The sequence below is a fragment of the Hemicordylus capensis genome, chromosome 5, assembly GCF_027244095.1.
Source record: "Hemicordylus capensis ecotype Gifberg chromosome 5, rHemCap1.1.pri, whole genome shotgun sequence".
NCBI lineage: Eukaryota > Metazoa > Chordata > Lepidosauria > Squamata > Cordylidae > Hemicordylus > Hemicordylus capensis.
The window spans coordinates 160,559,514-160,584,035 of NC_069661.1; the positions used below are offsets into that span (position 1 = coordinate 160,559,514).

Genomic DNA, 24,522 nt, shown 5'->3' on the forward strand with positions numbered 1-24,522 from the left:
GGACGCTGCCGGTCAAGTTTGGTAAGAGTGAGTGTGAGACCCGCCTCGCCCCTGCAACCTTGCAGAGTGTGTGTGGTTAAAGAGGGTGGGGCAAAACACAAAGCAGAGGTATTACGTTTTCATCAGTAACAACAGCTGTTCTTTTTATGCATTAATCAAGTCTATTCGTGGGCGCCAAGCAAATAAAAACCAGCAAAGACAGTGTCTTCGTCAACGCTACTACTACCAGCAACTGGTAGAAAACGAGAATCACCACTTAATCCAGATGTGGGACTTGAGTTGAAACTGGCTTACGGTGGGATCGTAAACAGGTATTTACTCGGAGTCGGAAGTAAATTCAGCTGAACTCGGTGGAACTTGCAAGTAATCACGAGACTAAGTAAAAATGCAGAGGGTTAAGTTTGCAGCCTAAACCTATAAACGTGAGTACATGCCACTGGGTTCAGTGGAACCCACTTTTAAGCAAGCGGACGTGCATAGATTTGCAGCATTATTGTTACCCGCATGAGGCTAACGCTGCATGCATCCAGTGCAACTGACTCTAATCAATTGGAAATCATGCAAAAAATGTCATGCAAAAAATACCATTACTTTTTTTGCTGCAATAAACATACCTGCCCCTGTGGAAGTTTCATTTGGAACATTGTCTTCCCAATAGTGCAACAGCCACAATACTGAAATGCCAGGTTTGACCTTCAGTCCTTTCTTGATAATTAATTCCACAAAGATCTTGCCACAAGATAGTTATGAATGAACGCCAGTGAAGAGACTAGGTGGGCTCAATTCAGGTTCAAATTTCTACTCTGCAACTTACTCTGTAACCGTGGGTTAGTTGCTAGTTCAGCCTAACCAACTTCATAGGGTTGAAAAGAAGATGAAGAGGATTATTCAAAACCAGCACTAGAATAGATTATATGAAAGTATTTTGCTTTCAGATCATATGGAACGGACATGAAGTGGTGACATTTAATTAGTTTGATACATTTTTTTTCCTGCTTATCAATCTTCCAATATCTTTCCACAAGCAGTTTAAGGAAATCACTTTACTCTCCTTGAACTTTTCAGAAGAGAATTGGGAGAGTGGGGGCAGTAGGAAAAATAGCATCTTCAAAGATCCCATGCATTTCCTGCTTCCCAATTAGCTGCCTTATTCATAGTGTAGAAATATTAGCACTGAGTATATTTTATGTTTCCACAGTTTGCTCTATTATTAAAGTTTAATAGTGATATTTATGTAAAATCTGAATATTGTAATATCAATATACTGCTCTTTAATAAACAATCTGGTTTACTCAGCAAAATCCCAAAAGGGCTCATAGTGTGTGTATGCACAATATATATAGACATGTAGTGCTGTTCTACTGTAGGACCCCCATTTTAATTTGCCACTTGACAAAAATTTGTACAGAAGTCTCTTCTGAAGGGCACTAAAACATTGTTTCACAAACAGAATTTAACAGACTTCAGGCTCATGGCTTGGTGTGAAAATATGTTGCAAAGACATTATGGCAGTAAACCACCCTGTGGTTAAAAAAAAATAAAAAATTGGTCACCTCAAAATCATAGGCACTGACCAAACATTTAAATGGTCTGCTTGTACTTAGTGCAATTATTTATTTTATTTTTATTTACTTAACATTTTTATAGCACCCAAAACTAACATCTCTGGGCGGTTTACACAGCAAACAACCAACAGAAAAAGTTAACAGTTAAAATAAATGAGCAGAAAAATTAAAACATTACAATTTTACAATATGCCTAGGTGAATAGATGTGTCTTCAAAGACTTTTAAGAAGTTGAAGGCCTGTTGTTGAAGATGTGTCTTCAAAGACTTTTAAGAAGTTGAAGGCCCATCCCCGAGTAGCCACCAGATGAGCTCAATGGGTGGTGGGGTTCATGATGAAGAAGACATTCTCTTAAATACCCACAGCCCAAGCAGTTTAGGGCTTTTATAGGTTACTAGTATGTGTAAGCCCGTTGTAATAACGGGCTCTAGTGGGGGGGGGGGTTTTCCCGCTGCCGCCTCACCCACCTTGGGCGCACTCCTTGGGCCGCCACCTTTGGCCGAGGCGGCGGCTCTGCCGCCATCTCGGCCGCACTCTCCGCCTGCCGTTTCTCATGGCGGCGGCCGCCGCCATCGGGGCCACTCGCCCCGCCGCGGCCACCACCTCCTTGGCCCGCACTCCTTTGGCCGAGGCCGCGGCTCCGCCGCCGCCTCGGCCGCACTCTCCGCCCGCCGCTTCTGCTCCTCCCGGTCTCCCGTGGCGGCGAGGACTCCACCTCTGGCCGAGGACTCCACCGGCGGCTGTGTCCAACATGGCCGCCCGTCTCTGGGCAGCTGTATCTTTTTCGCCCGATCTGGGCATGCGCTCCGCTCCGCGCATGCCCAGAACGGGCGAAAAAGACACGGGCAGCACGGCCGCACGTCCAAGGCTTTTATGGTAGAGGATAAGAAATGAATGCAGCTGGCATATCAGCTGAAGCGGATAGAAGGCACTTCTGGCCACTGCCTCAACCCGGGACACCAGAGAAGCTTGGATCCAGAAGCACCCCCAGACTGCGTACCTGTTCCTTCCGGGGAAGAGTGACCCCATCCAGAACAGGCAGATCAATATACTCATCAGCATACTGATAGCACCCTGCACCAAATCTCCTGATGATCTCTCCCAGCAGTTTCATGTAGATGTTAAACATCGGTGGCAGTACGGAAACCTGAGGGACACCATACAGATTCAGATTTTGTTCAGAGTTCAGATTTTGAAGAACAATGGTCTCCAAGGTACAGCATCTGGAACCTGCCTGAGAGGTAGGAGCGGAACCACCACAAAACAGCACCCACCACTCCCAACCCCCTCAGATGCTCCAGAAGGATATACTACGGTTGACAGTATCGAAAACCACCAAGAGGTCCAAAAGGACCAACAGAGTCACACTTCCATTGTCAATTCCCAATTGGAGATCATCCATCAGGCCAACCAAGACAGTCTCCAACCCACAGCCTGTCCCAAAACCAGTTTGAAATGAGTCTAGATTAGGGCTGCTCAACTTCGGTGCTCTTGCAGATGTTGGCTTACGATTCCCATAATCCCTGGCTATTGACGACTGTGGCTAGAGATTATGGGAGTTTTAGTCTAAAAATAGCTGGAGGACGGAAGTTGAGTAGCCCTGGTCTAGATAAACAGTTTCCTCCAAAACCATCTGGAGCTGGGAGGCCACCACCCACTCAATTACCTTGACTAGCCACAGAAGGTTGGAGATAGGCCTGTAGTTGCTCAGCTCTGAGGGATCCAAGGTAGGCTTCTTCAGAAGTGGTTTAATAATTGCCTCCTTAAGACAAGGAGGCATCCTGCCTTCCCCTCAGAGAAACATTTATAATCTCTACCAGGCCTTCTACAACAACCCCCCTGCCAGATAGTATAAGCCATGTCGGGCAAGGGTCAAGAGAACAGGTGGTAGACCGCACCATTCCAATCAGCTCATCCACATCCTCAGGAGTCACAAACTAGAACTGATCCAATCTTGGGTGGCTTAATTACCCACCCAAGTATATTTTTAAGAGAGAGAGAAATTAAGTTTGTATATGAACAAATATGGTAAACACAGAAAACTTGAGGAGAGCTTGTCTTATGATAGCAAGCTGAAATCCCAAATCTTTATTGTTAAGATCATTTGACCAGCAAAACACAAAGTACAAAAGCTTTACATAAAAGCGAACTTATGATAGCAAGCATGACTTGTCCCCTTAGTTAAGTAGGGTCCGCCCATACTGCATATGAAAGGGAGACTAGAAATATGATAAGATACTTCTGTATCTTATGTAAGATATTCCTCTTAGGGGATGGAGCCACTCTGGGAAGAGCAGAAGTTTTCAAGTTCCTTCCCTGACTTCTCCAAGATAGGGCTGAGGGAGATTCCTGCCTGCAACCTTGGAGAAGTCGCTGCCAGTCTGAAGACAATACTGAGCTCGATAGACCAGTAGTCTGACACAGTATATGGCCACTTCCTATGTTCCTAAAGGGAGCTAAAGTCAATCCATGTTACACACATTTTGTGGATTGCCAACTGTCCTTATTTATAAAGGATTTTATGCAGAGGTTAAGTGTCATTACTTTATCTGTGTTGGCAGCAGAGTAGTAGCATTGCTTTTCCTCCTTTATAATTAGGCAAAAACCATGTTTAAAAGGCAAGGGGAGCAGGGTTCTCTCTGATTTTTTTCATCTGTGTGCAGAGTGAGTTTTGTTCTGGGCGGCAGTATCAAGGCAGTGTGTGTGTATACATATTCAGAGTGGGACCTTCCTGATTCAACCTGAGCTGGATCTAAAATTAACTGAGCGGACATAAAAAAACTTGTGAACATGTGCGCACGCCTTAGAGGGAACACTGAAGGGGAGGACTGCTGATCAGTGTAAGAGTACATGCTTAAAAAGGTCCCAGCTTCAATCACTTGTCTCCACGTGTGGCTAGAAAAGACCCCAGCTAAATAGAGCTATGGTTTTGGTAGAAGGCAGTTTCATATAGTCATAAAATACCAATATGTTAAAAAAATAAGGCTTTTTTCCAAGTTCCCTACACACACAGTATTCTAACAATATGCACTTAAATAGCCTTTACATAACCACATATAATTTTTTTTTATACCTCCTTCCAGTAACAGAACAGGATGGTCAGAACTGAAAATGAATAAGGATTCAGATCTGTGTTCCCTCTGTTCTTTTATCTTTCTCTGACCTTCTCAAGTTCCCCTGTACCACTGCATTTGCCAGATAGCTTCCTTATGCTGAAGAACAAAAAATGATATAGATAGCTGTCCTATTCTCAGTTATGTTAGCAATCAAGCTACATCTAAGCACACTTCTGTAATATGAGCAGCAAGTATCTTGCTGAATGCTATATTGTTTTTAAAATTATTAGCTCTGCTGCTTTTAGTTTAATAATTAACACATTTAGATGGGGGAAATCAGTTAAAACTTAAAATCCTAAAGAAACGGTACATTACTATTTTTATATACTGTTTTAACAAAAATTCTTCAAGCAATTTATATAGAAGAAACCCATTTTATTAAAAATTACCATATCAAAGTAGTGAGTAAGTTTCAAAGTTCATGAAGTTCACAAGAAAGTTTGAGAATCTCAACTATGTCTTGCACTACTTGTAAAGCAGCATAGAACCTGACACTGAGCACATCAACACAGAGCAGTGGGACTTACTTCAGTGTGTTTATTCAGATGATGGGTCCTACCTAGATACATAACATAATCAAAGGTAGTTAATTAAAATAAATATCAACATAATTTATTCCATGAATAATCTCATCCAGTTTTACCTGCAGAGCTCCATGTCTCTGATTTACACAACTCATTAAGGAGTTCATAAATTACATACAATTTTCATAGACATCAGGGCATAATCAACCAACATCTAGGTGTTAGAGGTCTTACAACTCAAGGCAGACAAAAGTTACACCACACATAGAGCTCCTGTATCCTGGAGAGAACTTTATCACACAAATACAAGAGAACTGCAATGTTTTATCTTGGTGCAAACACAAAGTGATACAACTGGGCTAGCAGCTAAGTGAAGAAAAGCCCTGTTGTGTAAGATTTTAGAAGTAGGAGCAGGGAAATGGTTGGATTCAAGATAGTGAAAACAGACAATCTCCCACAAAAACCCTTCAGATGTTGAGCAGGCAGATGTTTGGGAGTCAACCAAATCAGTAAGCTGGTAATTGCATAGCTGAGCCTAGTCTGACAGAGTTAAGTGCGTTTTAGCAAAAATATAGATGTCTCTTTCAGGATAAGCATACACAAATACCTATAGGTAGGATTCTCTACGATCATATGAAACTCAATATAGAGAATTGCTACTGAAAAGCAGGAACAGGTCAGCTGTTGAAAAACACTTTTTCTATTATAGAAAAGCATGTTTTCTACAATATAAGATCCAGATTCAGTTCACATCACCTCCAATTGCAAGGTAGCAGGTAGCGGAGTGAAGAAATAGCTCTGTCCAGCTTTCGTACATTAGTTATTACTGTGCTAAATGGATCTGTGATATAACAGCATTAATAGCAATAGCACTTACATTTATATACCGCTCTATAGCCGGAACTCTCTAAGCGGTTTACAATGATTTAGCATATTGCCCCCAACATTCTGGGTACTCAAGCACTTTCTTATGGTTGTTTCTTTCTTATTAAGTTCTTTCTTATTAAGCACTTTCTTATGGTTGTTTGTGGATTTCCAAGACAATACCAACTCTTGTTTAAGTTACACAAATGTCCAGACAAAATTCCATTAAACTGACAGTCATCACTAGTCTGTTCCATAGATTTCATTGAGTCAGTACTGTATATCATACTTCTGCAAACTGAGCTGTACACAGTCACAGGGCTAGAACCCCTAAGCACACATTCAAAACAACCCAATGCATATTTTCTTCAAAAGCAAACCCAACCAAGGTTGAATAAGTCTTAATTCCAAGAAAGTACACATAGGAGGTAAGATTCATGGAAGTCGGTTAGAAATTTGCCTTTAATTAATCCTGAAAGTGGCAATTAAAATGTGTATTCAATTTGTTTTACCTCTTTCATTTCACAGAATTAGCACTGACAGAAAGGGATACACCTGTTTCGGGTGATTAGGAGTACCTTTAGTAGCTGGATTGAAACAGGCATTTTGGGTATATGCCAGTTGCTTATACTGCCACAGAATTGGGACAATTGCACACGCAGAAACATCCCACCTACCATTCTTGCACTACTTCTAGCCATTTGTATGTTTCTAGTTGTGTCCTCAACACAGTTACCTTGATTTTCCAAAGTGATGGCAAAGAATTTAAGACCTCATAGTTAGACTGACGTTTGATCAAAGACTTCATGAAAGGCAATTTGGAGTCAGAAAGGCAACTCAGAGGATAAAATGGAAAAATCACACCAGAAATTTCTCAGCTACTCCCTTTTTGAGGGATTAGCAGATGATCAAATAAGAGAAGAGCACTTTTGTGTTCTTCATAGTTGTTTAGAGAAGAAAGTTTTGGCAGACAAAGCTTGACATACACCTGTTAAATTCCCACATGATGTGCTTTCTGCAGAAATCTTTCAGAAACGGAGCGTTCCCAAAATGTTTCCTACTATTTCTACTACTATTATAAATATTTGTAGAAAAATTACAGCATAAATAATTGTATGAAACAATGCAACATAGTGGATGCCAATATAGTATCAGGCAACCTGGTGAGTTTCAAAATTATTTTAACTTTATCATCCTTGAGAAGTATGTGCATGCATGAAAATACACACATATACTTCTATCGATTTAAATAAAATGCACGTGATAATCCAGACTAAAGATCAAACTAACAACTCAGGTTGTGCAAGTCAAAGCTTAATTCCAACCAAGGTTGGAATGTTTGTATAATACACTATTGTGTATTATACAAGATGTTTGTGTATGCTGTCTAAACTTTTAGAAGTATTCCTTTAAAAGTAGTTTCCACAAAGTTTTGAATTTGCTCTAGTACAAGAAGCACATCAAGTATATTTTAGTTAAAGTATTTAAGATGTCTGAGATACTTTGAGCAAACATGAAGAGAGTTTTGTTTACCAGTATAGAAACCAAGCACACCAAGTCAGATCACAATCTATTTAGGGCATCAGAAACTTCCTACTCACCCCCGCAAGTTCAGATTCATCGTTTTCCAACAAACTCAGTCAGCGACTTTCACTCTTACACGGCTGGAATCTCATTCACAATGACTTAGGAGTAAGCTATACTGAACCCATAGGCCAAACCAACCAGAAAAAAACTCGCCCTGGTCTGCTCTTGTGCTTTAAACGCGGCTTAGCCAGATAAAACTTTTCATCGCAGATAACCACTTGCTAACACCTAGGTAACTACGGACGGAGTCACTAATAGAAACGAATAACCTGTGCACTCAAACGGAAGTACTGCCGAATAGGCATGCCTAGAGATGGACTGCAAAAACACAAGAATCTTGTCTACATTTCTTTTAGCAGCTTTATCAGGTGTCGGAAAAAACCTTCACTTTCTCCTACTCGTGGATGTTTTAAGCATTCAGGAGCCTCTTAGAACAGAAACAACCCTTTATATCAATCCACCTCCCTTCCTCCCGATACAGAAAGAAAGAAGAGAAACATGGTTGTTGTTTTTTTTGTTTTTTTTTAAGGTATCTGGACTTCATATCCGGAACACCACGTGGCGCATCCCCCCACCCCCGGTTTCCCACGCTTGTTCTTCACCTCAACTATACTGCTCAGTGGCAACCATTTTGTTGCAATACCCTCCTTCGCTTTTGTGCTCCTGCTGACGACGAGAAGGCAAGCCACTCTTAATGACGAGGGACGTTGCGCTAGCGCGCGCGCACCATGTGACGTATGCGTCCGGCCGGCGGAGGCCGTCTCTTGCCGCTTGGGTTGCGTGCCATGCCGCGGCTCCACCTTCCCCCTGCTTTCTCGCCTGTTGCCCCGAGCGTGGCACATGCGCAGTGCACGCCGTGGTGGCCGAGCCGGGGGAGTTCGCGTTCAGCGTCGCGGCAGCGGGAGACAAAGCGCCTGAGAAATGAATGGGACGGGCCCGGTCGAGCCTTCGTGTTAACCAATTCAGCCCCAGCACGGCGGTACAGAAGACGGCAGCACTTGGAGAAAAGAAATGAGAGGTGAGGAAATAAAAGACCCGGCCGCGAGGGTAGGACGCGGTTCCGTTGGTCTGTCTCCTCACCTCCCCCACCCTCGCCCAACCCGGACTCATTTAAGCTCGCGCTCTCCCGTAGCTGTGCTGCTGCAGTGATTCCTCTAGTAAGGGGAAATCCTTCCGCTGCCCCTTCCCCACACCCCTGAGGGCCGCCGTTGAGTCAGAGTCGGGCGGGCGCGAGAAAGTATCGGGGCCCTAGTTCTCGATTTTCTCTTCTCTGGTGTGTGCCGGCCTTATTGTCCCAGAGGGGAGCCGGAGGGAGGAGAGAACGAAGAGCTGAAGCCCCTGCATGAGGCGAGGTGGACCTTGACCCTTCTACCACCCCACCCCCCCCACCGTTCTCCGTTCGGATCAGGAAGCCCCCTTGGGAAAGCGCTGGGCCGCACTTCCCTTCGCCGAGCAGGAGCATGCGCCTGGCTTTGTCTCGCCCTCAGTTCGGTCCAACCGCCCCTCACCTTCGTCTTCAGTTCTGGGGCAGTGTCCGACCGCCCATAAAGAGTGCCGCAGTTTGTCCCATTTTAACCAATGCCAACTCTTCTCCCCCCACCTCGGTCACACTTTTGCTTCCTCCTTGAAGCGTGATAGACTTCATGGGCTGTTCCCAGGTCACTGTGGGCATATGTCTCCTAAGAAAGGAGAGTGGGCATGCGGAGAAGTTGGATAAAGCTGTCAGGATGCCTTCCCTCGGAGCAGCCTTTCCCCCTTGTAAACAATACAGCTAGGCTCTCGAGAGGGTGGATGTGTGCCCTTACAATAGTGTAGTCTCTCTCTCCCCCTGTCCCTACAACCACTAAAGGTGCACAGCACTTTATAAGCACTATTTGGTTAATCCTCTTAACAGCCAGGCTATGGGGGAGGAACTTTCAGGGATTGTTTCTACTGTACAGATGGGAAATTAAAGCCCACTTCATGTACTTGTGGCTTCCCAGGAAATATCCATACAGTAGTGTGGATTTTTGTATAGTTGTCTTTTTTTCTGTTTTCTTTTTGTATAGTTATCACTAATCTATTTGTGGTTTATGCTGCTTTTTAGATGGAAGTTCTCTTCCATATAGGGAAACGGTAGGAATCCTTCCAGTGCTGATTTATCATAATGTTAGCCATGCTGTTCCCATGGGCAAGCACAAGATCCCAAAGTTCAGTACCTGATATCTACAGTTAAAAGGATCTAAAGTATTGGGAAAGAACTGTACTTAAAAATTGTAGATCTGCTGCCAGTCAGAATAACTAGTCAATCAATGGTATGACTCCATATAAGGCTACTTCGTATGGATGATAAGGGGCTGTTTAAACCAAACCTCAGCCCCCACTTAACAAGACTGCCATAAAGCACTTCCCAATGGTGGGTGGCTTCATAGTATAAAACATTCATTTTGTGTGCTGGCCCAAATGCATGCAAGGCTCTGCACACCAGTATCCTGCATCCTAAGCAACCTCTAACACTGATGTGGAGTTGTGTGTGTTTGATCAGATTATGGTTTAGGACACTTTTAAACATGTGTTTTCTAAATGGAGAGTCATTATAGGGAAGCCCTTATGGCAGCTTTCACATGTGGTTGTTTTTGAACCTGCTCTTAAAAGGGGAGGTGGGGTGAGAGAGAGTAGGTGAGAGAATCCTTTAGTTACCCAGTTTGTGTATAAAACTACTAGAAACAAGCTTTCTATTGAAATCTATTTTGTTGTGCTTAGGAGATTAGAACAAAAATCCACAACAGTAATAGTGAAGTTATGCAGTTTGTTCACTAATCTGGTAGATTCTGGGCTCTTAACTAGTCTTGCAGGCATGAGTGTGTTGTGCTGAGGCTTCAATTCAGATTTATACTGTTCCCTGATCAGGCTATAGAACTGTAGCATGCCTTGGCTTGCTGGGTGGAAACCAGCATAAACTGACCCTCAAACCCCATGGGGAGGACCTTGGTTTTTAGAACTGCAAAACATCTTCTAGTGCTAAGCATAAATTACAGTCAGGACAACCTGATTCTTGTCCTTTTCCTCTTTTGTATGGCAGATAGTTGTCCTCTTCCTTTTCTGTATGGGATCTAAAGCTTGCAATCCTTATTCAGGAAAACTAATGCTGATTTAATTTGCAGAAACTCTATTAGTGGTATCATATAATTTCCCAGTTTATAAATAATATTTAAATGTGCATATTTTCCATATCTATGCTCATATTGTATTTGCAAATGTCTATCTAATTATGTATAAGTGATACAGCTGGGGCACTCTTATGTGATTCAATTAGATATGTGGTGCTGCTTGGTTAGGAAATGAATAGGGTGTTGTACTATAATGATCCAAGTATCATGGATCACGACACCAAAATGGAATAGTATAAATAAAATTTAAAAGTTGAAAAACTGCTTGTGTGCATGTATCTGACAGTGAGAAATAGCTTACTTTAGAGTAGTAACTGTGATTAGTGGGAGTACTCAATTGTGGGAGCACCCTGTGTGAATATTTCATCATTCTGGAATTTTTTCTTCTTTTTTTTAGTAACTCTATTTTTATATGTTAGAATACATGAAGTATCATAAAAAATAAATACCGTAGTATAAATGTTTGTGTCAAAGCCTAATAATTGCTACATGAGAAGAACCACACAGAGGGAAAGAGAACAACTTCTAACTCCTGATGTTGTATAAATGTTGGGTATACAAAATAACATGATTATTCTCTGTGGCCTCAATCCAGATTAAAATTGGTTGTGTCCCTTGGCACAGCGGGGAAAATGCTTGACTAACAAGCAGAAGGTTGCCGGTTCGAATTCCCGCTGGTACTATATCAGGCAGCAGCAATATAGGAAGATGCTGAAAGGCATCATCTTATACTGCGTGGGAGGAGGCAGTGGTAAACCCCTTCTGTATTCTGCCAAAGAAAACCACAAAGCTCTGTGGGTGCTAGGAGTCGAAATCAACTTGATGGCACACTTTACCTTTACCCTCTGAAATAAATGAAACAAGTTTGTAAATGAAGCAACAATTCTAGTATGTGTTAGTGACTGTGAGTACAAAACTTGGAGGAGTGACGCAGTAGTAATTCTAAAGTTGGTAACGTGGGCCCCAGTCCAGCTAACTTTAGTTGCTAAATGAATGGGAAGTCCCATTCATTTAGCAACTAAAGTTAGCTGGAATGAGGCCCACGTTACCAACTTTATAATTACTACTACATCACTCCTCCAAGTTTTGTACTCGCAGTCACTAACACATACTAGAATTGTTGCTTCACCCCATATTGAAAAGATAGAAAAATCTATCCTTTTATCACCCTCATTGAATGGCAGTGTATTTTAAGTGTTGTTATGGGATAACTACTTAGGAGTATGTGATGTAGTTAAATTCTGCATAGTTAATGAAGCATTGTAATGAAGTTACAGTTTTTGGAGTAAGAATCTAAGCAAAATATTCTTATGCACCAACAGTTGTGATGACAACTGTGAAAGACTAAGTCCCCCTTCACAAGAAAAGTGTGAGAGGAGAGGAGAGCTGGTCTTGTGGTAGCAAGCATGACTTGTCCCCATAGCTAAGCAGGGTCTGCCCTGGTTGCATATGAATGGGAGACTTAATGTGTGAGCACTGCAAGATATTCCCCTCGGGGGATGAATCCGCTCTGGGAAGAGCAGAAGGTTTCAAGTTCCCTCTCTGGCTTCTCCAAGATAGAACAAGATTTTATTTTATTTTTATAGGACAAGATTTTTTTATTGAACCAACAAACTACCAAAGCATACAGTACGTTGCTGAGAGAGATTCCTGCCTGCAACCTTGGAGAAGCCGCTGCCAGTCTGTGAAGACAATACTGAGCTAGATAGACCAATGATCTGAGTCAGTATATGGCAGTTTCCTATGTTCCTAAACCAATAGTATAAAAGCACACGTGCTTCCCCCCATGCAGTTAAACAGTTCTGGGGTGTGTGTGTGTGTGTGTGTGTCAGAGAGAGAGAGTGTGTGTGTGCGCGTGTGCGCACACGCGCTCAGGCTTATAGTTTGATCCTAAAACCTGGCTAATGTTGCAACTTTGTTGACTTAAATAAAGCAAGGCCATAAGTGTTGGTAGAACTCTCAAAATATACTAATGATCATTTTTATTTTGAGCTGCATTGTTACATCTCTGCACTGATTTTGACATCATCTCTTGCTTGTCCTTGTTTCACTATTTTCACCTTCCATTAATTGATAATATAGGTCACAGCCCTATAGTAGCTCTATGCGAATGACAGGGATTCCAATGTAACTTATGATGTATTTTGTGCTTGAAAGCTGGGCAAGTGCACTAGCTGTTGAAAACAAATAGTTCCTGACCTGATACAAATGAAAAACTGTAAGCTTGGATAACATACAACCTCCATCTTTGTTTTCCAGTTCTACAAGTAAACTGATTAATTACAGGAATTTACTTGTTTCCTATTTTCGGTGCAGTTACTGTCCATATATGATGTTAATTTGTAGATGATCATTTTGTGTTGTCATAACAGAGAACAATGACTATTTTCTTAGACTGCTAGAAGCAACTACTGCATTTACCTCTAAATTGCTTATCACTAGTTGTAGTGGTGGGGAAGGGTACCTATTGCAGTGTCACAAGGATATTGTATGGTCAAGCACTGGGGATGGTGTTCTGGAAGTGACTACATGGAGAGTGGTGATTATCCTGTGTGCATTTTGGCCAAAACCAATGAACATGATTTACTTTAAAGCCTTGTTCCCTTCTCTCTCTTTTCTACATTCATAGTTGGAAATACTGTCTAAAATGAAGCCAGGGAACATAATGGGTCAGATAGGTGAGTATCTCCTAACCATATCTTCAAGAGTCATAAAAGCTGTTCACTAAGCATGCTGTTATGAGAAACCTTCTAGTGAGTATGGTATGCACACCTCCCTTCCTTCCTTCCTTCCTTCCTAGTATCAGCTGATGCTGAGCATGAAACTGTGTCTCCTCCATTCTTAACACCTCTCAGTGCTAAGGAAAGCTGAATGCTCCATTCCCTTTTCCCTTTGCTATCCTTTTGGATTGGGAAGTGTTTGTGTGTATGTATACCTGTGTAGGTACAGCACAATGGACAACAGCATTGGCTAGAGTTCTGAATTGAGTACTTCCCAGAGGTTGAGAGATGTTGTAGGAAGGAAGAAGCTTGCTTCTCAGTATCAGTGGGAGGAAGAGAAAAGGTTGCTGTGGTGGCAGCTGGACAGAGAGGGGTACAGGAGGTGGAAGGAGCAGTACTAGTAGAACCTCTTCCCATCCAGGCTTGGGGAAAATGTGGGATTATGGCTGCCTCATCCTCTTTCCTCGCTAACGTTTTTCAGTTTTATGAAGTATGTAGCACATGAAGCTTTTACTGCTGTCTACTGCATAGCATGCACCCACAATCCCTCTGTTTTTCAACTCAGCTAGGAGGACTAAGGAAGCACTAGTGGAAGGCAGAGGCAGCCCAGGTATTGAGCACTGCTAATAGGTGTTGGAGTTGGGGGGTGAGGGGGAGAAGATTATGTGACTAAGGCTCACATGCCCTTGGAAGTGTGTGTGTGGGGTGGGGGAGGAGATTATCACTGACAGTGTGCTGACAGATAAACATCTTGCCCCCTAAGAGGGCTGGGAGAGGAGACTGCTAAATGGGGATTATCCCTATTCTCCCTTGCACTTCAAATTTAAACTGCATATCGTAAGAGGAGAACAGCACAGTCCTAAATGTCTATTTGGAATAAAGTTCCATGAAGTTCAGGCAAGTTTATATCACAATCCTATACACTCTTACCTAGGAGTAAATCCCATTGAATGTAGTGGGATTTGCTTGTGGGTAAACATGCAAACTTGCCGGGGGGTGGGGGCGGGCAGAGGCCTGGCGATCATAAATTTTGATTTTGCTAGTAAGTCAGCGAAAAAATTGTGGACCACTGCATGTTTTTCATTCATTCATTCACTCACTCATTCATATATGTTTGTGTATGTGCTGTATATCTCAGGTTGTGTGTGTATCTCTCAGGTTTCCATTCATGCAGGGTCTCAAGGCAGTTACCTCTTTACAAACAATGGGGGGAAAGACACATCATGATTACCAAAAAAGCACAAATCCACAGTATTTAAAATACACAGCAAAATCAGACACCACCCCTCCCCAAAACAGCACTAAACAGTTACTGCCTAGTCCAGAATCTTGCTGAAATTGCAATGTGTTGACATGTTTCTGAAGGTAGGGAGGAAAGAAATAGACTAGGTATTCCAGGGCAAAGAATTTTACAGTCTTAGCGCCACCACCAAGAAGAGCCTGTCTAACATACCGACCTGTTGAATCTCTAGCATCTGTAGGTAATGGAGCAGCACCTCTAATGAAGATCTAAGTATGGTAGTGAGTTCGTAGGGAGGAGTCTACTGTATCCTTAAGATATTCAGATCACAAACGGTTTAAGCCTTTAAAGATTAAAAAAACACATTATACTTGGAATGAATCTGCAGCCAATGAAAATGTTGGTGTAATATGATTAGACTATTTAGTCTCAACTAATACAGGAGCTGTAGTAGGTGTAAAATGTCTTCATTAAGTAATGGTTAAACAAAATCTCCAATCACATTTTCCATGGTTCTGAATTATCTACTGCAGTAAGCAACTACAGAAATGAATCTGTTGTCCTACTAATAATCTAGCATTGCACCATATATCTAAAGTATTTTAGGTGTGCAGGTGTAATAAAAAGCTGAAGATGCATGTATGGCCAAATATGAGGTGTTTTCTGAAAGTTCCAGCATTGCAGTGTCAATCTTGATTAATCAAAGGCAATCAAATCTAAATTTTCTCAATAAAACTTATTCAAAGTTCAATTGTGGTGAAATCGAAAACATTGTAATGTGATTGATTGCACCTTTTCTTTGTATAGAGCTTCAGAGAATGCTGACCTCTTCTTTCAGTAAATCCAGTTTGTAAAAGTTGCCATTTATTCATGTGGGCTCTAATCAGGAGGCTTAAGCTTACAAGGTAGGTAAAATATTGATTTTGGCAGCCTTTATTAAGTTACATTCTGTACTTCACATTTTAAAATCATTATTTTTATTTATTATATTCACACACCAACCCAAACTTAGGACATTACCCACTCTGAGATATAAATTACTTTTTGTTCCAAATTAAAAGGGATTTATTTGGGTGATCTGCCTTTGCTAACTTTAATAAGTCATATTGGACTTATCCTATTTGAGGAGAAGACATGTTGGACAAAGTTTCCTGCTTCCGTTCAGATTGCTTGCCTGCTGCAAACCACCACTCTTTGACCTCTGTTTGTGCTGGATTCCACCAATGATTACATCCCAAGAAAGTTGGTAAATGGAATACAGAAGCAGCATAGTCTAGGAAGCTAGGAACTTTGGCATGACATTCAGAGTTTTTATCCTGGATAGAAGACTTCCTATAGGGGAGCACTTATTTTCAAAGAAGTCCATTGCACTGGCAGTTAGGAATATCCAGATATTGCTGTATATATAATTTCTGTATATTCTGTATAACTGTATAACTTCTGTACAACTACCTCAGGAGTTGTACTGATCACAATTTATTTTATTAATTATTAATTATTATTATTATTATTATTTACATTTATAAGCCAAACAGGCATTACACAGATATTGGTTGAAATGGCTGAGTGGGTAAAATTAGAGGATTTCATTTGGTTGTTTCCTGGATTCATCATGGTAGTTAAATATTGACACCTGAGTTAATAGGAACACATACTAATTCAGGGGTACAGATGTTTGAACTCTAGAAAAGACCCACATATCAAGCAGGAAAAGGGGCAGCTTTAAGTATTTACAACTTTTGTTAATTCCTGGCTGGCTAAAAAACAAGCTTAAAGGCTGAGAAAGTTTAATTTAACTGCACAGGCAATTTTTTTACAGCAAATAAAAGTGTATTGCCTGTTGTTTAGTACAAATTTCATTATTAGGAGATAATCTCAAGTTAATTGTTATAGAGTAAGCTATACTCATCCAAATAATATTGAGGATAACAACTGGGTCTATGCAAGTTCCACTTCTTTTTCAAAGATGTTCTTGACTGATAGTGGAGCACTTTAAAAAAAAAAAGTTATACAGCTTCAGGAACTGATAATGCTTTAGAGCTGAATGGTTTTTTGTCTTACATAGAAAGAAGCAGATTGAGTGGGGAGGCCACATGTGCTTGAAGTCTGACTTCAGAGTTCTAGAACTGTTCTTCATATATGGGAAACCTTTGATTTGGGTGTTTTCCTATGGTGCTTTGGGTGTTTTCCTCTTTGAATCTTCTCTGTTTTCCTTTCTTTTGTGAGAATGAATGAAATGGATGAGTGTTTTTAGTATTCGTGTCTCTGATAAAATGAGAAGAATTCTGGAGAGTACAGCATTGGAAATGGTAAACTAAATAAACCAGGGAAACTGAAAATGAGGAAGCAAGTCAAGTTTCAGCAGCAAATCAAGGGGGTAGAGGGGTACACCCACTCACTCACCTGCAACATGTACCACACTCAAGGCTAGTCACCAGAGGAGTAGGGGCAGGAGTTGGTACTATTGCCATAATTACAATTTTAAATTAAGAGGTGAAAGGAGGCAGCTTGAGTGAGAAAGGTGAGGGTAGTAACATAACTGTTCAGCCAGCTAGTTGGTGGAAGATCTAACTTTGGGGCCAAACCTGTGGCCTGAAGACACGTGATGCAGAAACCTTGCTGCAGCTAAGTGAGTCTAGGTTAGATCGATGCTGAATGAGATACAGTGTAGGAAGGCTATATACACCTTTGAGCTCGGTTTTTTTAAAAAGGCAGGCATAATAAAATTTCAGATGAGAGGAAAATATATATATCTGTCCAGCAACTGCACTCATGATCTTACCTATTCCCCCTCTCTTCCACAAACAACGGAACAGATAACTATGAGACAAAATACAACAATGACGATTTATGTGTTGCCTTTTGTTCAGATTTATTCAGTTGCCATTTTCCCCCAGAAGGAAGTTAAGTTTATCTGACCTGATTTGTTGTTCATGAGTCTATTCTGTTTCTCATTCATCATGTACTTTAGCTGTGAAATGTCGTCTTTTATGCTTGCTGAGTTGTGAATAATTCTTCCAACATTTTAAGGTTTACTTGGCCTAAGTAGAGACTGTTAATTGGATTACAAGTAAATGATGGCTGGGGTCTAAAGAACCACACTACTAGTTATTTTGTGACCAAAGGGACCTTATCTTTTTCAAGCCTTCTCTAAAGTTTGTTGAAATTGTTGTGGCCACTTTTAAACAGCTTGTGGAATGGTGCAGGACTCTGCTGGCTAGAAGAGGGGGAAAGATAAACACACTAGGCATGCTTAAGCCCATTAGTGTATTTGGGGAGTGGGGGGAACCTGGCCCTTAGAAATAGTGTATGGGAATTATTTTTCAGATTTACTCTTCATAAAAACATTTTGTATAGTTTCATTTCTTCTACAAGTTGTCATGTGTTTCTCTTCCTTTAATTTACAGAAATAGTTCTGTTTAAAGGTATAAGTAATCATTTACTTTAGGGGAGTAAACTAAACTCATCTGAACTATACTTATACATTTTGTTTTCTCTTATTTCTAGATGATGTGAGCGGCTTGTAATAGTATTGAGATGAGTACATGATTTTACTGGGAAGAAACTGAATGTCTCCTTAGACTTCTCTCTCCACAACATGAAGCATTTAGTTCCAATACTCAACAAAAATTATTTATGCTCTGGAAATCTCAAGATCCTGGGAGGAAAAAAATGAGATTTTATTCATTAAACCAAGTGATTTTTGATAAGTTTGTGTAACAAACATTTTTTCTCAAAATACCAAGTCTAGAATACAAATTCATGTTCCTGCTTTTTTCTTTTGTGTGACTTCAGATAAATAATGTAAAATTATTTCTAAATTTTCATTTTAAGTTATGAAGACACAGCAGAACTAACTGAAGTTAATCATGGATACAAATAGGGCAGATTCCCCCCAAATTGATGGTAATTTTATGATGGATAAAATTAACAGTTTAAAAGTGGAACCAGAAGATGATAGTAACTGTGCTTTAGAAACAATTGATATAAAAACTGAGCAAGAAGAGTTAAGGCAGACAGACAGCAGTGATGAACAAGATGACAGAGAAAAGAATTTTATCCACAATAATTCAGGTAAATACATCTCTGCTGAAAATGAAGATGATTATGGAACTTTGTTTTCTCAGTACAGCAGCACTCTTTATGATGTAGCAATGGAAGCCGTAACACAGAGCCTTCTTTCAAACAGAAATATAAGCTCTCGAAAAAAGTCTCCTGCTTGGAATCATTTCTTTATATCTCCTAGAGACAGCACTAAAGCAATATGTATGTACTGTATGAAAGAATTTAGCAGGGGTAAAAATGAAAAAGATCTAAGTACAAGTTGTCTCATGAGGCATGTGAGGAGAGCTCATCCCACTGTACTTATCCAGGAAAATGGAAGTATGCCAGCTATATCTTCTTTTTCTTCACCTGCATTATTACTGCCTCCTCAGCCAGTGGATGTTGGAGATTTAACCACCATGTTGGCCCCTATAAAATTGGTTAAGAAAACTGTTTCAAAAGTTATCTCTCCAGATCGAGTAATTGAAGAATCTGTTCCTCTAGTTTCTACTGAAGAAATGCCTTCAGACCTGTCACATACTGAAACAAGCAATAATGAAGATGCTGTTGTTGGGTCATCTCAACATTTCCCCAATAACCAGTGTGAAGAAACTGAGAATGTAGCAGAGAAAACTGTTCAGGTTCCTAAAAGTACATCTGGCTCAAGAAGAAGATCTGCTGTCTGGAAACATTTTTATTTATCTCCTTTAGATAATTCAAAAGCTGTTTGCATCCACTGCATGAATGAATTTAGTAGAGGAAAAAATGGAAAAGATCTTGGAACCAGTTGCTTAATACGACATATGTGGCGAGCCCATCGTTCTATAGTTCTACAAGAGAATGGAGGTGGTTCATGTATTCCCCCTCTGCATTCTGCTCCTCCAACTTTACTGCCACCTTTATTGCCTTCAGATGCTGATCCAAGTTCTGTGTCATCTCCTGGAAAACTGGCTAAAGAACCAACATCTGTCTGTTCTTCTCCAGACAGAATGGGTGATGACAATTCTAATCTTCATTTGGGAGATGCTCTCATGGAGGACTCATCATTATTGTCATCATCTGATGATATAGGTGAAGCTTCTTTAGTTTCTTCCCCTGAAAAAAGTCCTTTGATATTTGAACATGGGTCTGTGTTTCATCAGAATAAACGAATGATGCGAAAGCTTAAATCGGAAGTATGGCATCATTTTTCTCTGTCTCCAGGGGATAGTCTAAAAGTAGTGTGTAGGCATTGCAATTGTATGATAAATCGTGGGAAGAAAGGTGATATCGGTACAAGCTGTATGACAAGACACTTATATAGACGTCACCCTGAAGTCATTGGGATCCAGAAGAGCTTTATAGATGTGAGTTTAGCAAATTCTCCTTATGCTACTTTGGCTTCAGCAGAATGTTCATCCTCAAAATTGACTGACTTACCTACAATGGTTACTAATGATAGTCAAATTATATTTCCTGTCAGTAGCAAAAAGACCTCAAAACTGTGGAATCATTTTTCAATTTGTTCTGCAGATTCAACTAAAGTAATATGTATGCACTGTGGACGTACAATAAGCCGAGGGAAAAAGCCAACCAATCTAGGTACCAGTTGCCTTCTAAGACACTTACAACGGTTTCATAACAATGTCCTGAAACCAGATGCCTCAGAACCGGTATTGTCCTCTTCTGCAAATAGTTGTGTGCCACTGAGCACAGATCTGTTGGGATCTTCATCTTTTGATGAAACCAATGACAAATTTTCTGACACTCACCCTGTTGCCAAAAAAATTACAAGTCTTGTAGCTGAAATGATTGCACTTGACCTTCAGCCATATTCTTTTGTAGACAATATTGGCTTTAATCGACTGCTTGAATATTTGCAGCCTCAGTATTCTTTGCCTTCGCCATCTTATTTTTCTCGGACTGCAATTCCTGATATGTACGACAGTGTGAAACAAATAATTGTTTCTCACCTTAAAGAAGCTGAAAGTGGAGTAGTCCATTTTACATCTGGAATATGGATGAGCAACCAAACCCGAGAATATCTAACCCTTACTGCTCATTGGGTAACCTTTGAATCTAGGGCTCGACCACAGTGTGAAGATTATCATTCTCAAGCTCTTTTAAATGTTTCACAGATAGATTGTGACTACAGTGGTATCAGCATTCAGAAGCAGCTAGAATATTGGTGGGAAGCCTGGATAACATCAATTGGGCTTCAGGTTGGGATTACTGTTACAGATAATCAGACTATAGGAAAAACGTTAAATGAAGGGGAACATTCAAGTGTGCAATGCTTTGGTCACACAGTTAACCTCATCGTGAATGAAGCTATTAAAAGCCAGAGAATGGTTCAGAACCTGCTTAGTATTGCAAGAAAGATATGTGAACGTGTTCATCGGTCAGCAAAAGCAAGAGAGAAATTGGCTGAGCTGCAGAAAGAATATCACTTGCCACCACACCAGCTAATTCAAGATGTCCCATCAAAGTGGAATACTTCATTCCATATGCTTGAACGCCTGATTGAACAGAAAAGAGCAATTGATGAGATGTCCATAGAGTGCAGCTTCAGGGAGTTAATAAGCTGCGATCAGTGGGAAGTAATGCAGTCTGTCTGTCATGCTCTCAAACCATTTGAAGTTGCAAGCAGAGAAATGAGCACGCATATGTCAACTTTAAGCCAAGTAATTCCAATGATTCACATACTCAACAGGAAAATTGAACTACTCTTTGAGGAAACAATGGGCATAGATACTATGCTAAAATCCTTAAAAGAGGCTATGGTGAGTAGGTTGTCCTCCACGCTTCATGATCCAAGGTACATTTTTGCTACACTTTTGGACCCTCGTTACAAGGCCTCCTTATTCACTGAAGAGGAGGCAGAACAGTATAAACAGGACTTAATCAGGGAGCTAGAAATATTAAGTGCTACCTCAGATGATGAGAAACCTGTTTCCAATGGCTGTGGTATAGGTTCACCATCTAAAAACTCTTATGGGGACAATCTTTGGTCACTTATGGAAGACATGAAAAAAACAAAAGTTCCAAAAGAGAAGGTAATGTTGCCAGAAGAAATGGTGCTTTTGTACTTGGAAGAAGAAGTGCTTGAGCATAACTGTGATCCCCTCACTTACTGGAACTTTAAAAAATCATCTTGGCCAGTGCTGTCAAAGTTGGCTGTCCGATTCCTGGGTTGTCCCCCAAGCATTGTCCCATCAGAGAGATTGTTCAGTACACCCAATGAAAACAGCAGCTTTAGCCAGTCACGAATAGCAATTGAACACTTTGAAAAACTTATCTTTTTGAAAGTAAATCTTCCTTTGATATACTTCCAGTATTGAAACTAATGAACAAGCTGCCAGTCTAAAATTGTTGCTCACTGGATAATTACTGTATTTGTAACTTGGATTGTTAAATTGCTCCAATTGGGGCCATGTATGACATCTAATCAGTGACTGTAGTTCCAAATTCTAGATTAATTTTTCAGCTTTCTATATGTCTACATGTGCCTTATTAATAATCTTTCAGGCCAGATATTGTATATATGTGTTTTTTAAAGTTCACAGTAGAATTAGACTGTCGTCATCACAATTATACAAAATTATGTAGGTTTTAATTGAGAATTGTAAATGAACTTTTAAAAGTTGTTTCAATAGAATGGCAAAAAAGATGTAAACAGTTCTATTATGTAGTTTTTTATTCAATTATGTAAAAACTGTAAACCAGGTACTGTATATTAGTTGAACATTGCTTTAATTGCAAGAAACATTTTGTAGCTGTCAGAAGAAAGCTGTACATAAAAGGTGGAATTGAAGCCATCTTTCTATTTAGCAGGTTTTAACTGCAGGCCTAATGTACTTAAAGGGTAATGAGAATATTCAAGTATGTATGTACTAAGGGTGGCTGTCGAATTAGTATTTGACTAGACTAAACTTAGAGGTATTATGGAACACCAATTATACAGTAACCTATAATCTTGCCATTCAGTGGTCCCTATTCAGGTTTTTACACTGTAACTGAATTAGAGCTTGAGTATTTATAAGGTCTTTAGGATGTTTATTTTCATTTTTTTCCAATTAATGTTTGTTATTTAATGCCGTGTATTGAAAGATAAAAAAATATATAAATAGTAGGCATCATGCTAAAGCCTCTTACAGTTGAGGGCATCAAAAGATCCAATACTTGGTGTAAAGAATTATGTCCTGGTTTTCTTTGTAATTGAAAACTGTGTGTGACATCCTCTTGTGTTCCTACAAGAAACTAATTCTCAACAATATCCCTTTTATAGGTTGGTGTTCTGCTTTAGAATGTTATATGGTAGAGTTGACCTGTAATTGACAGTGTCCACCAGGCAAATAAAATACAGTAGAACTTTCCAGACCTCATACTGAAGTAAGATTAGCCAGCATTTAAATGGTAAACAGTATGCTCTTAAAGTTTTTAAATATAAATCTCCTCATATTCAATGCATTGATAAAAATTTGGGGAAATGAGTTGCCTATGACCTTTAGGAAAGATGTAGTTTTGTTAAAATACTGTACCTCTGCCTAATTTTTGCATTTACTATGTTTTAGTGTATTTATAAATGGTGAACTCAGTTTCTGAAATTAAACATTTTATTTGCAATTTTTAGTGCTAGTAAAACACTCATATTTTCTCTTTAGAGGGTGTTGGGATTACTAACTGAAGAACGAATATACAAGTATGCAGGAGTATAGCAAGTACATAGGGTCTATATGGAATAAGAATTCTGGGGTTCTTGAAAATCATCTCTGCAATCTTGCATTCAAAAATATATAAAATACTGTATTAGAATTTCCTTTGTTCCCAACGGGAATTAATTTTCTCAGACTAGTAGCAAGTTCATTACAGAACAAAATAATGGTTGGATGTGCTTGGATCCGTGCGAGGTGCATTCAAAGGCGGGGGGTTGTCTTCAAGGGCAGGGGAGGATGCACTTACTCCTCTCTCCACTTCTCCCCGCCGCTGGTGCTCAGTTTTTTGGAAAGTCCATCAGGGCTGCACATACTTCCCTACCACTCCGTTGCCCCCTTGACCGGAAGTACCCAGTGTGCCGGTGCATGCGCGCACATGGTGTGCTCACAAGCATGCACGTCAGACATGTGCATGTGCGCAGGCGCATCGGATACTTCCGGTCAAGGGGGCAACGGGGTGGCAGGGAGGTACAGTGAGGGAAATAAGTATTTGATCCCCTGCTGATTTTGTCCGTTTGCCCTCTGACACAGAAATGACCAGGCTATAATTGGAATGGTAGGTTTATTTTAGCTGTGAGAGACAGAACAACAACAAACAAACCCTCAAAAGCCCAGTGCCCAAAAGTCAGCGATGGATTTGCATTGTAGTGAGGGAAATAAGTATTCGATCCCTTCACAAAAGATGTCTTAGTACTTGGTGGCAAAACCCTTGTTGGCAATCACAGAGGTCAGACGTTTCTTGTAGTTGGCCACCAGGTTTGCACACAACCCAGGAGGGATGTTGTCCCACTCCTCTTTGCAGATCCTCTCCAAGTCAGAAAGTTTTTGAGGCTGATGTTTGGCAACCCGAACCTTCAGCTCCCTCCACAGATTTTCTATGGGATTAGGGTCTGGAGACTGGCTGGGCCACTCCAGGACCTTCATGTGCTTCTTCCTGAGCCACTCCTTTGTTGCCTTGGCTGTGTGTTTTGGGTCATTGTTAGGGATGTGCACGGTCCGGAGCAGTCTGGAACGGCACC

General features: G+C 40.6%; 2 protein-coding genes across 7 annotated transcripts in view; one reads left to right on the forward strand and one right to left on the reverse strand.

Moving 5' to 3' along the window:
* BRD1 (bromodomain containing 1) overlaps nt 1–8,401 on the reverse strand; it is a 73,118-nt gene extending 64,717 nt beyond the window's left edge. The window contains exon 1 of one of the 2 annotated variants that reach the window (XM_053251912.1): nt 8,259–8,401. The gene's annotated coding sequence lies outside the window, so the exon portion shown is untranslated. Of the gene's footprint in view, nt 1–7,670; nt 8,231–8,258 lie in introns of those variants that run through there. The other variant, XM_053251913.1, reaches the window with a different exon arrangement.
* Nucleotides 16–23,420, forward strand: ZBED4 (zinc finger BED-type containing 4). Of its 5 annotated transcripts, XM_053251915.1 has the most exons (5): nt 8,538–8,674; nt 12,392–12,527; nt 13,435–13,483; nt 15,573–15,670; nt 18,273–23,420. In XM_053251915.1, the coding sequence occupies exon 5, from the start codon at nt 18,635–18,637 to the stop codon at nt 22,127–22,129; it is 3,495 nt and encodes a 1,164-aa protein (XP_053107890.1). In that variant the 5' UTR covers nt 8,538–8,674; nt 12,392–12,527; nt 13,435–13,483; nt 15,573–15,670; nt 18,273–18,634; the 3' UTR covers nt 22,130–23,420. The 5 variants fall into 5 exon arrangements, with proteins under 5 accessions (XP_053107891.1, XP_053107889.1, XP_053107893.1 ...); XM_053251916.1 differs by lacking the exons at nt 8,538–8,674; nt 12,392–12,527 and adding an exon at nt 16–311; XM_053251914.1 differs by lacking the exon at nt 12,392–12,527 and having other exon boundaries at nt 8,535–8,674.
* Nucleotides 23,421–24,522: the final 1,102 nt, after the last annotated feature.

Coding starts and splice junctions, on each gene's coding strand:
- ZBED4 (XM_053251916.1), top strand. CDS start 18,635: ATGGATACAAATAGGGCAGATTCCCCCCAAATTGATGGTAATTTTATG.